Source organism: Triplophysa dalaica, chromosome 9 (genome assembly GCF_015846415.1).
Source record: "Triplophysa dalaica isolate WHDGS20190420 chromosome 9, ASM1584641v1, whole genome shotgun sequence".
Lineage (NCBI taxonomy): Eukaryota > Metazoa > Chordata > Actinopteri > Cypriniformes > Nemacheilidae > Triplophysa > Triplophysa dalaica.
Window position 1 is genome coordinate 21,489,406 of NC_079550.1, and position 14,827 is coordinate 21,504,232.

General features: G+C 38.7%; 1 protein-coding gene across 3 annotated transcripts; it reads right to left on the minus strand.

The window, feature by feature from the left end:
• Positions 1–2,019: 2,019 nt before the first annotated feature.
• On the minus strand, positions 2,020–13,543 carry pxylp1 (2-phosphoxylose phosphatase 1). 3 transcript variants are annotated; one of them, XM_056756780.1, is made up of 7 exons: positions 13,380–13,543; positions 12,170–12,293; positions 11,704–11,845; positions 5,356–5,517; positions 5,158–5,284; positions 3,566–3,705; positions 2,020–3,485 (listed from the first exon to the last, which is right to left on the minus strand). In XM_056756780.1, exons 3-7 carry the CDS (start codon positions 11,780–11,782, stop codon positions 2,464–2,466), a joined length of 1,530 nt encoding a protein of 509 aa, XP_056612758.1. In that variant the 5' UTR covers positions 11,783–11,845; positions 12,170–12,293; positions 13,380–13,543; the 3' UTR covers positions 2,020–2,463. The 3 variants fall into 3 exon arrangements, with proteins under 3 accessions (XP_056612758.1, XP_056612757.1, XP_056612759.1); XM_056756779.1 differs by lacking the exon at positions 12,170–12,293; XM_056756781.1 differs by lacking the exons at positions 12,170–12,293; positions 13,380–13,543 and adding an exon at positions 10,931–11,020 and having other exon boundaries at positions 11,704–11,829.
• Positions 13,544–14,827: the final 1,284 nt, after the last annotated feature.

Genomic DNA, 14,827 nt, shown 5'->3' on the forward strand with positions numbered 1-14,827 from the left:
CAAATAATCTTGCAAGCAATTTTTTCTTTCCTTTCATAGCTTGAAGGACAATTATTTCCCTATAAAGAACCTTTAATGCCAACAGAAGTTTCTGTGGACCATACACCCCAACAAAGAACCTTTTAAGAACCTTTTTAAGAGTGCAACATGATGAAATGAAGTGACCGACTAAAGGTTTCTCACGGTTCGAGCTAAAATACATATGATTTGTCTCTTGTTGTTTTATTGCTGTAATTGAACATTAAAGGGACAGATCGCCCAAAAATTAAAAATCTGTCATGAATTACTCAACCTCAAGCTGTTGAACAGTTTAGTATTATGTTGGCAACTTTTCTGGGGCACCATTGACCACCATTAAATGTTTGTTTTCAACAGAACAAAACAAAAAGACAGTGATTCTCGCTACTATGGTAGATAATGGCGCAGAAATGTATACAGGTTTGGAACAACTTTAGGATGATAGTATTGACCGAACTTTATTTTTTGGGTGGACTATCCCTTTAAGTTGTACCATATTCAACACATTGTGAAAGATTTCTCAAAAGGGTCTTTCTTTGCATTTGTCAGCAAAGAAAATCTTCACATTCACACAGACACACAACACCATCGAAAGACGCATACAGTTGAGTTGAGATCTATTTCTCTGTCCAGCTCACTTAATGAAGGATCTTTTCTTTGGCAAGAAAGACAACAGCTTATTTAAATCATCTCATGAAGTCACAAGGTCTCAGGTGCCTTTACCTTCATCCCTCTATACACTCATGGGGAAATATTGGAGATTACCTTGTGGCAGATTTTTGGCTATTATGATGAATTTATTTGACAGGCTAAGCTAGAAAACCCAGCCAAACTCAGCAGTGTGATTTGTGATCTCACACTTCACAGAAATGACTCAACCAATGAGGCACTCTACAACTCTTTATATACTGCTGACCAATGAGCTGATTTATACTGTGCCGACTGAACTCAAGTCTTACCATTGAGGTCTTGAGTGATACCACAAATGCAACTCTTCTGCCACCTTGTGGCCATCATGTGAAATACAATATCAGAGTAAGAGCCTCACATCCAACAGCAAACCTGAAAATCTCATTTAAGCAATTTCTGGAGGTCAGAGTGAACATGTTTTTTTAACAGATCACATCATGTCAACGTGAGCAGTTTGGGTGCAGAATAATAGCTGGAATTCAAAATTATTTCATCTGTTTGTATTGTATAATCTGTTGTTATTATATTATTTTTATTTAATTTACTTTCTTTCTTTCTTTGTTTATGTTATGTTTTGCTTTATGTTTATTTGTAATAGTTATTTTGTCTGGGAATAATATGGATCTACTGTGTTGAGCCTTCCATACCAGATTAGTTTCCTTTGTACAGTGTTGCCTTTTTGTTGTATTAAAAATGTTTACTCAATAAAAATGAAGAATAATAGCTGTCATTCAGACAAAACTATACCATTTACTGGTCCAGAAGCACTTCCTTTTCAAACCAGTAGTGCCACAGAGATGACGTCTATTTGCATGCGAGTTAGCATTTTAAGAAAACAAAGGGAATTTTGCAGACAAAACAAGTGATGTTTTATTGAAAAACTGGCTTTGAAGTTTGTAATGTGGCAGAAAATAAAATTATTATTACATAATTCCTCTTTACAGAAACAGACATGCTGTCACTGCTTTCCCTAAAGATAAAAGGGAAAGCCAAAACGAAACGCTCTAACTAGATGATTGAGTGAACACAAATGTCAAAGAAAACATATCAACTTAATTCTTCCAAATACTTTTCAAGTGAGAACTTAACACAGTCATCGGGAGATCCACGAAATAAATCTTATTCCGATCGTACAGGAATTCTGCTATAAAGTGGCTGAGTGCCCTACAGTTCTTCCTATCATTAAGGAAATCTGGTCTAAACGTGCCAAACACAACACAAACAGATTGTTCTCTCTTTAGTGAAAGCACTAGGATTGTCTTCATGACTGACTCACAATAAAGGCAACAGGTGCTTGAGCATGCAAATGTGTCGGTCTGAGTGCCGGATTTATGCAGTTTTGTGTCCTCATTTTAAATAATACAAATATATCCAGATGTACAATCAATCGACGGATAAATCTCATCTACACACAATGACTGTTATAAACAAAATCTGACTTTGTCAGTTGATTGTAGGTTTAACAAACTATTTGTGCAAGTACAATTGTTTGGTCCACTGATTTTAAACACAAAGAAACCGTTCGACCTGAAGAAATGATTATTTGTTGTCACCGAATGTCAATCCTATAGAAAAGTTGTTTTACAATCCTTTATGAAAGCACCTGGTCACTGTATACAGCTGTGCAAACAGCAAAAGTTCTTGTGTTTTACAAAATACACTTTATGGTTTGAATTTGTGAGGATGTGTGAACGACAGAGTCTTGATTTTTAGGTGAACCCTTCGTTCTTGTGTCTTTTTTTTCTCTTTCAGTCTCTAAAGTACAGTTTGATGGCATGCCCGCTGGTAACTTGTAGCATTGACAATATTAAACATATCCCTTCGAACGAAAGACAGGAATTTCCCTAAAGGGCACAGAGGCTGAGCGCTGCTGCGACTGTGATCCCGGCAGAAGGCTGTGTCAAAGGTCAAGTCTTCGCCGTTATAGAGAACACGAATGAACATATTGTCCGACCCATTTCCTCTTTTCTTTCTCTCATTCGCCCCATTGTCCTTCACGTCTGGGCTGTTCCACAGCTCAAACACCAGCCGGGCGGCGAACCTCGGAAATCCCGCTCCTTCCAGGCCCAGTGCGCTTAGCAACGGCGCCATGGTTACATCATGAGCGGATGCTAAAGCAAAGACCGCCTCCTCTCTTCCTCTGTCCGTCTGGCTGCCTTTCGCAATCCTCTCCATGCGTGCCGCGGTGCGGTTGAGGTACGGATGCGCGGCCAGCACTGCGTAGCGACGGTAAATCCCCGCCTTCCGACGCTCCAGTTCGTCTTCCTTCTGTTGCCGACGAATCACGGCGAAGTGCTGTAGCGTAAGACACGCCCCCTCAGGATGAGTGTTGGTTGTGTTGGGTGTGCTGGAGCAGGGGAAGGGAAGACGGTGACAGAAGTGACATAAGAGAGCATCCACCGGATTGGCTGCCCTGAGAGTTTTCGTCGCCACAACCAAAGTCTTTGCCATGGCAACGTATGTGCGCTCGAGTTCTGCGTCTGCAATCCTTTGCCGGTACTGCCTGCGTTGCTCCTGGTCCAAATATCGGTTTCGTGCGGGACAGTCGCACGAGGAACCACAGAACAAAGTACTCCACTGCTGTCTCACCGTCAGCCGTGACCAATCAAAACGCGGCAGGAAGCCGAAGAGGAAAGCCAATCCGCTCTGCAGGGTCCGGCTTTTACCGGTGGTCTCCACCCACAGCTGCCTTGGAGACCAATCATCCGTGAGCAGATTGTGACGCTTGATGTAGGCCTGACGAAGGTGATCGCCGTTTTTCAAGTGCTGTACAACACCTTAAGGAGACACGTTGTACGTTATATTTGGAAACACAAATTGTGTTGGAACGCAGAAATTTGTTACACTGATTGGCTACCTGTCTGTGTGAGCTCGCCCATCTCACAGCTGCTGTGATTGGGTAATCGGGGCAGAGATCCCAATGATGCGTCCCAGTGACCACGCCCTCCCACAGCCATGTGATTAACAAAGGAGGCCAGGAGGGGATGAGAGGGCTTTCTGCAAAAATACAACCACAAAAACAGAAAGAAAGACATATTTAAGACGGACATTTTTGTGATTTATAAAACTCGAACACCATTAAAGAAACAGTTCACCCACGAATGAAAATGCTGTCATCATTTACTCACTCTTGAGTTGTTCCAAATCTGTTTACATTTCTTTTTTTCTGTTGAACACAGAGAAAGATATTTGGAAGAATGCTTATAACCATAATGTTGACGTTGACTCCCATAGTAGGGAAAATTATTTTATAAATGTCTTTTTCTGATGAACACAAAAATAAGATATTTTGAAGAATGTTGGAAAGCAAACAGTTCTGTATGTGTGTCAATGGTGGCCAAGAACTGTTTGGTTACAAGCTTTCTTCCAAATATCTTTCTTTGTGTTCATCAGAAAAAAACATTTATAGAGATTTGCAACAACTCAAGGGTGTATAAATGATCACAGAATTTTAATTTTTGGGTTAACACGTTTCTTTAATAGCCATGTGGAATGTGCAACTGCAAAATTCATCCACAAGAGGGCGATATGGAAACACTTAAGTTAGCTAGCTCTATCAAATAAAAAGTTACTGCTGTCCTGACAAAAGCATTACTTTTATAATTCTTCTTTTAGTACCAGGGTAATAAACGACATACGTCCGTGGGCGTTAACACAAACAGTAACTTCATTTCTTTAAGTCAAAGACTGGCTACATTGAAAATCCTGTCATCATTTACTCATCCTCTTGTCCTTTTAAACCTGCATGACCTATTCGGTTACTTTCTTCAAAATATGTTCTTAATTTCGAGTGAACTCTCCTTTTAAGGTAGACCGACAAGACACAAACGTTAAGGTTTTGTGGACAATTTTCATGCAAAATGTTTGGTTTGCATGGACTCTAGGATTTGTCTGGTCATGAAACTTAGGAATAGTTAACACAAATATGACAATTCTCTCATACTTTGCCTATCCTCATCCTATTACAGATGTAGTCATAGATCTTTTTTTCTGCACATGTTCAAACAAGCCATTTGATATCATGATGCCATCATGTCCTCTTCTCAAATGGGAGTGAACATGGCAATGCTTTAAAAAGCATGAGTCGGAATACTATGATGAAACCATGGAAACCTTTAATGTTATATTAGGTAACGATACATTGACTATTAACTGCACAGAAACGCAGCTCAGGGAGGACAAAACATGATAAGAGGAATGAAATATTAATCTGATATTGATACAGATATCATACAATACCAAACACACACACACACACTGACACACACACACATGTATGTTGGCAGTCGGTTCTAAGTCCAAAAACAATCTTCTGAAGTAAGTCAGATTTGATTGCTTTTAGATAAAGACATAAAGTACAAATTAAAATGACAGCTGTCTGACATTTAGAATAATGCGCTGTATGATTTGTTTTGATGTTAGACGGATGCTAATGCGTGACGTGTGTACCTCTTGTCTGACAGCGTGCAGTCTATAGCAGGTCTCTTAGTTTTGGGGATGGAGTACAGAGGATACCGGTCTCCATGACGAATCATCATCTGGACCGACAGCAGTCTGTAGTCAGCCAGACTGTGACCTACACACACAAATACGTTCACACGAGTCTGTGAGAATCTTTTAACAAGTGTGAAGGGGTGTGTTTCTCACCCTCCCAGCCATGTTCAGAGATGTTGGGGTAGTTGCAGTACTGATGGGTGTCTCTGATGGGGTCTGGGCTGGGCGGCTCCGTGTGTAGAACCGGATTCACTCGCTTCCTGTTTTTACCATGTGACCTCTGCTCTGCCACCGGATTGGTTGGAATCAGGTGCACTGTGCAGAGAAAGATTAAAAGATGGCTTTGAGAGCCAGTCGCAAGCACACTCACACGCTTTTTCCAGCTTCCTCAGAAGTGACCTCACTGAGTAAACACTGAGGTAGCACAGTGCTGTCGCTTGTTACATTTGGGACATAACCAAGGTGATGTGGGCATAGGGAGGAATGTGAGGAGTCGCCGTAGTGACGAATGTTGAGCTTTCGACCCAGAAAAACCAATCATAGACAGTCAGTAGGACGCCACATTCCCTGTGCAGAAACACCCTAACATCTGTTTACTTAACTTAATATTTAAGCATATTTAAAAACGAAATAAGTACGCAAACTCAAATTAAAATCACTAAAGAGGTTAATTCTGAGAGTCTAAAAAATTCTTACGAAAAAACTAACAATGTATTTATATTGCATGGCCCCTTTAATACTACGAAATATTTTATGCGGTTCAGATGAAATGTATTTTTCTCAATTTTGCATAGTTACAAAGCAGTTTTACATATGATGAGATATTAGAAACAAAACTCTATTTAGCAACAGAAACCAGCATCATACTCCTCTCAAAGAATTTTGTCGGACAAAAAATCTCTCGCGTTAAATCTCTATTTATGTTACATCTCATTTTCAAGAAGGTCCTATAAATATTAAAACAAAAGTTTCAACATGGGCACAAAATACATACAAACATGTACGACACGATATACAACACAAAAACACGCTCAAACACAGCTTACTTAAAGAATCGATCAACAATAACATAAACTTAAAAAACTAAAAAGAATAAATAAATAAAAAACATATACAAGTTATTTTAAGAAAAGAAAATAAGGCTAGCCTAAACCAATAAAGAGTTATTTCAACAAAACTGTTCAACTTAAGCACCCCAAATAACATATTCCTATGCAGAGCAATTTGATCAGTTCATACCAGAAATGTTTACAGGATAAAAACATTAAAATATAACCATTACCTATATTGTTCCAATCTATTAATAAACGAAAACAGACTAAAAACTAAATCTTTATTAGAAATGATTCACACATTTCTAACCACTGATGTAACAAACTAAGAGTTGAACTCACCAGACAGAAGAATAACAGTTAGCTGATTCATACGAGTAGCAGCAGACATTCTGTAGGATGTGTGAGAGAGATCATGTGTGCACTGCAGGTGTGTGTGTGTGTTCACATTATGTATGTCTCTATACAGCATTGAACCCCCTCTCCTTCTCGTCAAATCTGCATGACCAATAGAATGTAAGGAATGAGTTCCTAGCCAATCACAGCACAGCTTTGTGAAGGGACTGACCACACAAAGAGCTCTTTGAGAGTGTCCCATAAGTGAACATGAGTGAACAAGAAATATCACACATGCACACACTTTCTCTCTCAAATATAATAGATGCATTACATTAAACAGAATTGAACAGAAGAGGGTTCATACCGCTCATTACGCTGACACTGTGTGTGTGTGTCTACAGTTTTGACGGTATTAGCGAGAGCCAAACATGCAAAAATCCACTCAAAATATGATAAATGGTCTCAAAGCTTCACCCAAAAATGATTATTCTTTCATCACTTATTCACCCTCATGTCCTTCAAAACAATCATTCAAATCCAATTCATTCTAACATCATTCATTTACGCTTGTTGTTGAAAACCTGTATATGACTCTTAATTCTTTGTAACAGAAAAAAGATATTTTGAGAAATGTCTTCTTGTGTGTTCTGCAGAAGAAAGAAAGCAATGCAGGTCCAATCTAACTTTAATCTTTCTCTCGCTCTCTCTCTCGATGTATGGGCCTCACTCTCTGTCTCTACAGACTTAAAGACTCCTTCTTTAAAATCAAGAAGTCACGGTTGAGTGAACCTGTCCTACATTTAGGCCGCTTTCAACAAACCACAAAAGCACTGAATGAATTAGTAATGATATCACACAGGGTGTAGCAAGAGGCATCATCGCGAGGATGGACGATGAAAAGACAGACCTGAGTAAGATCATCAGAAAACTGTTTATAATAAACAAAGGCTTTATATAAGTCTCCAAAATGTATTTAAAGGAGTATTTCACTTTCAAAATACATTTTCATGATGATTTACTCACCCCCATGTCATCCAAGATGTTTATGTTTGAGAGTTAAATGAAGGTTTTTAATGAAAACATTCCAGGATTTTTCTTCATATAGTGGACATCAATGAAGGTTAAAATAAAAGGACTTTAAACAATACCAGACGATTGGTCATTTTCTAATTGTTTTTTTTTTTAAATATGCTTTATAAACAAAAATGCTCGGCCTGCTCTGTTCATGACTACGGCTACGTCAAAATACTTCCACCTACATGACTTTATCTACGTAATTACTAGTGGTGGGCATAGATTATTTTTTTTTAATCTAGATTAATCTAGATTAATCTTGGAATTAATCTAGATTAATCTAGATTAAAATGGCTCATTTGAAGGCATTCAGAATATGTGTGCTACCCAAATAATGACTAAAAGTAAGTCTTTTAGACCAGGGTTAGACCAGGGGCTCATCTCCTGTTTCCAAAATGCATCACAAACTGCTTGAGAAAGCTGTTCTACTATGATAATTGGTGATGAAAATTAAATGATGTTCAATAAAATGAACTTGTGTTTACTTCCGCATTAGCTAAGGGATGATTTGCGTTTAGGTGGTACTTGAGACTGGAAGATCTCCTAAAGTACATTTACATTTAGTCATTTATCAGACGCTTTTATCCAAAGCGACTTACAAAGAGTTAGGGAGCAACAAGCGATATGTCATACAGGAGCCATAATACATTAGATCTCAATACAAAGTTACTGGTTTCAACTAAAGCTAGACCACTACCTGTTGAGAGAAAGTGTTTTTTTAAACCAATTCCGCATTGCACAAGGTGCTAACAACGTTAGTCTTGTTGATGTTTCTATTGGGAAGCTTCTTAAAAATTAATATTCCCTGAAGCAAACCCGGTGGCTTCATAGCTGCATCCATGTTAGCACGTCACGTTTGATGCGGTAATTTCACAGTAACGTTATGTTGTGTTCAGACCAAACGCGAATGGCGCGTCAAGTGCGAGTGATTTATATGTTAATGCAAAGAGCCAATAGACCTACTTGCGGCGCGAATCGCGTGAATGAAGCCCTGGTTATGAGATGATGAGGCGGCGCTAAGGACGCGAATGAAGCCCTGGTTATGAGATGATGAGGCGGCTTCTGCTTCCGCGAATGACGCGAATCACGCGAGTTAAAAAATCTTGTTCTCGCCCCGTACAGTGCAGTTAAGCTGGTATACATCTGCGCTAAAATATCAAGGTGAAAGTCATCATAGCTTGCGTAGTATAGACCCAGCTCCCAACCCAACTTTGAGAATAGATTAACGGCGACATTTTTTTTATCGCGCGATAAGAGTCTCACTGCGTTAACGGCGGCCCACCACTAGTAATTACGTATTAGGTGAAGTCATGAACGTGCATCACAGAACAGAGTAAGGCAAGCATTTCTGAATATAAAGCATACACACCCTTTTTTTTTTAATGACCGATAATTTAGCTGAATAAGACCTTTATTCATCGTCTGGTATGGTTTAAAGCCCTTTGAAGCTGCACTGAAACTGTCATTTTGATCTTCAACCATTTGGAGTCCATTGAAGTTCACTATATAGAGCCAATTCCTGGAATGTTTTCATCAAAAACCTTCATTTCTTTTCGACAAAAGAAACAATACATAAACATCTTGGATGACATGGGGGTGAGTAAATCATCATGAAAATGTATTTTGAAAGTGAACAACTCCTGAAAGTACAAAATTATAGCTTTGCTATGTCTATTAGATACTTAAAGAAGACATGTTTTTAAAGAAAAATTAGTAAATAAAGATGCATTTAAAAGACAATGATGTTAAGTATTATGAAGCAGTGCAGCAGTATGAATAGTGCAAGTGTAAAAAAATATCATTATCTTGGTATCTTAGTATATGAACCAGAAAGTGTCCACAAAAATATGTTCGGTCTTAATTTTAATGTATGATTAGTAAACTTACTTTTTTTATTGAAATTTGCTTACAGTTTTATTGTATTATCTTTAAACATGTCACTTGTTATTATGCAATCTAATGTAATACATGTTTAAGACCAGACTAGGCCTAAAACATATAAAGATGAATAGAGTGCATTTTGAGACAAAATCATGACACTGGTATATTTTAAGATATGTCAGTACAGTTTAGACAAGTCTAACATTTATTTTGTCTATTTATATGTGAATTATGTGCCCAAATATATTTAAGGAATAGTACTTACTTGATAAAACTCAACATGGTTTAGCTACAAATAAAAAAGATAAACCATAGTTCATCCTGCCAAGAAAACATGGTCACTAGACTTTTACTATAATTAAACCAAGCTTTATTTAAATTGCAAAAGGTCAATGTTTTACTAAGCAAACACGCTTACAGGTCGCACAACACACACAAAAAGGCAAAGCTGTGCCCACTTATTCCCTGGGATATACACACAACATCAGTCTATATTAACATGTCTTACAAACACTTACAGGAAATGTGTTCTTGATCATTCATTTTAGCGACTACTTCCTGTCATCAACACGGTGTCTACCATATCTGAAGTATTTTGTTTGACAGCTGTTTTTTGTTTCATTTGGTTTGATTTAGATTTGATTCGCTGGCCAGAGGTACCCTTTTGCTCAAACTGAACTGTGATTGGCTGTGTGATGCACAGGGCGGGCGTTAAAGGGACCTGTCAAAAAACATGCCCATGTTTGGCTACATCTGAGGTGTTTTTCCACACTCTCACATCCGTGTGTAATATTATTCAATCTGCTGATATTTCTGAGTGTATTTTTAGCAGATGCAGAATGACTGCGGTTCTCAGATGAAGAGGATTCTCAATCTGGTACAGAGTCTAATCTGAGAATAATCTGTCCTAGCAGCCAATCGAATAAACCCTTTCAATAATGAATAAATAAAACATCTCTCTTTCCAATGTTTTGATTGTTTGATTTGCACGATATAAGCACAATCGAAATGTAGTTTTTTTGATCTCAGACTCTCTAAAGCGCCAGGTATTCTTGACTTTCTGCATCCATCTCGTGCAAAAACTAGTCCGGACAGCTTTTTGAACATAGTCAATCACAGATATAAAGCTTATGTTATAGTCGTGCGTCATAGGTTACGTGTCGGTTTTCATTTACACTTCGGCCTCGTTGTCCGGCGTCAGTCCCCACACATGTGTTGCTTGTGTAACCAACGCAAGAGCCGAAGAAGAAGCTCGCTTGAGAAGCATTAGCAGTGATAGCGGCAAGTAAACAGTCACTTTTGTTGCAGATTTAAGATGTTGAATACAGAAGCACAAATATTGTACATAGATAATAATTTAGTCTAGTCATGAGTTTTTTTACCTGAGGGAGGGCCGACCAATCCCAGCGCTTGCGGTCCGCATAGTGTACGGGGTAGGGTATGCATAGGGTGCGCTGCTCTGCGTAAGCGTCCTACACACGATTATAATTTACGTCAAGAATTGTCCATGTGTTGGCTTAGTTGTCTACTCAGAGTTAGCAAGGCAGTGTAAGTGTTTACATTTAGAGAGTTTGTACTTTTCACCGTATTATGACATATTTCTGAGCTGTTCATCAAATAGAAAGTATCAGACTGTCTGCTGAGGTTATTTCATTGCCCTGTCAGCAGAAGCCACTGTAACAATATACAAGAAAAATCTAAATGATTTAATCAAAATATAACCATAATAATCATTAAATCACTCGCTGAACTGTATAAAGGCCATACACAGTATGTCAAGATACTATCACTCAGTACTGTTTTGTAGGGATACAGAGACTGCAACACCATCATTTTATTTTGCACTGTTTATACTTTATAAATCTGTGATCTGCTGAGGCAGTCTGTTATATATAGCACGTCTGCCAGGGAAATGCCTTTGTTTGAATGGTGAATGTTTTCTTATTGAGACCGTATTCCCACTGGAACTCCAAAACACACACCAAGAAAATACAATCCCGCCGCGGTTGTATTCACACCTGACATGCTAAACCTATACATTAACAAACAAAGCACCCCACGGGAATTCCCCACATGAATAGCCGTGATTTAATACGGAGTAAAAAGAGAGGAAGAGCAAGTATACATTGTGCTGTATACAAAAACACACACTTACAATACTGCAGACTGAAACTCAGCACTGCCAGCAGCACCCCCACCACCAGCACTATGATGAAACGGTTCCTTGCCAGCATTGTCCTGTGATTGCTCGACGCGCCTCTCCGTCAGCCATCCATGCAAAGCCCTTATGATGTCACCTAGACATTCAAGAGAGAAGCGTAATGTTATTACACATCAAACTTTATTTTACATCTCTTTTGCATCAAGTCAAGTTATAAGCCGTAACAAAACTAACACACACACAGAGAGACTAATAAAACCCCCACAGTGTTGACTTCCTTTATGCATGTTCTAAAGGGGCCATATGGTGCGAACACGTGTTTTTCGGTGTATTGGTGTGTTATAAGTTGCCCATGCATGTATAAGAAATGTAAAATTGCACATATAAAAGTGTCGGAACAAAAGATGCATTCTATCTAAAACCGAACCAAAAATCTACGTCAGTTTAAAGGTGGGTGTACCTGTCAGTACAATTGCATTGGAACCTGATGTTACAAATATGGTAAGAGGCGATACATTTCCGTCACACGCTTACAGAATCCCACCAATCACTACGCACTGGTTAACTGGCCAATCATAGAACACCTGAAAAAATGAGGAGATATAAACATGCACGGTATGTGGAAAATACAGTGATTTTACAGCTAAAAACAAACCTTACGTACTTTGATTATATATAAAACAAACGATTATATTTGTTTTCGCCGTGTCATATGACTCCTTTAATGCAAAAAACATTAAGGGCAGACACACAAACACCACAACATCACACACAGCACTCACATGCATCATGTCATTAAACTCACTCACACACCAGCGGAAACTATTATTATCTTGAAATAGCTGTGCTTTTGAACTCATTCCTACCCAAGGACTTTCTGACCTAATGTAAACACACACACACACAGGTTTGCATGTTCTGTGGGATCTTTCTCATAACTCTCACCCCTAACTCTCATTTCATTAATCTCCCTCATATGTCATGTGCTAGACAAACAGGAGCACACAGAAACACACTAAAAGCAAGCAGATGTTTAAACGAGCAGTCTGGAGCCACATCGTGAGCGCAATAAACCACAATCTGGCAACACCCATCAGTTCCTTTGCTACAAAACTCACACATTTGTGTTTGCATTTCTTCTTGTCCTATGATAAGTCACGCTGCAACTTCTGCCTAAAACCACAAACTATTATCGAGCAGATAAAGTTTTGTATCGTTATTGTAGATGACACGACATAATTTTACAACAAAATACACAATGTATTTATTCTTTATAAACTGCAGGTAGAGCAGTTGACTGTCTAGATGGCTAGTAGCTGCTAGTTGGCATATGGAAAGCCTGCAAATGACACTCCGGCCATTAAGAGCTAAATATCTTTGCTCAATCATTAACAGCTTAATATGCAAAATAAATGTCGGCTAATCCGAAAGTCAAAAACTCCAACTAAACTGGAGCTATTATCATACATTTACAACAGCCTCTGTCGTGTCATGAGAATAAATATGATCGTGATCTTAGAAGCGCAACATGAATGCCTTGTAACGACAACCTATAAAGAAGATCATCAAAAACGCGCATGGCGTGAGGAGAGCGCAACAATGTAACAGATCAGACAATCAGACACACGAGAGAGAGAGAGAGAGAGAGAGAGAGAGAGAGCTGTCTTTACCTCCCGGTGGTAACCGAGCTCAGATATTTCGCTCACAGATCTCGAGCCCGCGCTGATCTCCATCGCGAGGAAGCATAATCCATCTGACCGCGAGGAATGCAGGACAGATCAGATACTGCCTGCCCACAGTGAACCTCTCTACCCTCCTCCTCTCTGCCCTCCTCCTCTCTGCCCTCCTCCTACACAACACTGACTGAACGCGTTTGAGTGTGTGTGTGTGTTTGATAGAGATTCATTACTCCTCCTGCTGGTCAAAATGCGCAATTACCACTTGTTATAGCAAACGAAAAACGGTACATGTTTGTCTATAAATTAACTCTATCTTCTTTACTCTGTTTAAATTATACATACATATACAATATCACAATTACAATATATATATATATATATATATAATATATCCATCTATCCATCCATCCATCATCATCTATCCATCCATCCATCCATCATCCATCATCCATCCATCCATCCATCCATCCATCCATCTATCTATCTATCTATCTATCTATCTATCTATCTATCTATCTATCTATCTATCTATCTATCTATCTATCTATCTATCTATCTATCTATCTATCCATGCATCCATCAATCGATCTTTCTATCCATCTATCCATCCATCAATCATCTATCCATCTATGTATATTTGTCTGTCTGTCTGTCCGTCCATCCGTCTGTCCATCCGTCCATCATCCATCCATCCATCCATCCATCTATCATCTATCCATGCATCCATCAATCGATCTTTCTATCCATCTATCCATCCATCAATCATCTATCCATCCATCCATCCATCTATGTATCTATCTATTTGTCTGTCTGTCTGTCCGTCCATCCGTCTGTCCATCCGTCCATCATCCATCCATCCATCCATCCATCTATCATCTATCCATGCATCCATCAATCGATCTTTCTATCCATCTATCCATCCATCAATCATCCATCCATCCATCCATCCATCCATCCATCTATGTATCTATCTATTTGTCTGTCTGTCTGTCCGTCCATCCGTCTGTCCATCCGTCCATCCTCCATCCATCCATCCATCCATCCATCATCTATCCATCCATCCATCCAACCATCCATCCATCCATCCATCCATCATCAATGAAATCTATCTATCTATCTATCCATCCATCCATCCATCCATCAAGGGGCGCCGTATAGGGGGGAAAGTAAGGACAGTTCCAACGCCCACAACTGACAGGGGCCCCAAAAAGGTAAAAACTAGTATAAAAGTATTAAACCATCATCATTCAGTATATATATTTATATTATAATAAAATTAAAGATCTCTTTGTTCTTTCTTTTGTTCTAAAAAAATCTACGGTTTTCATTGTTATGAGAGGATGATGTTAATTTATTTTTATTAAAAAGTTAACATATATTTAAGTTTGTTCGTTTTTCATTCTTTAAATATTTCATGAATAATTATAATAATTAATAAT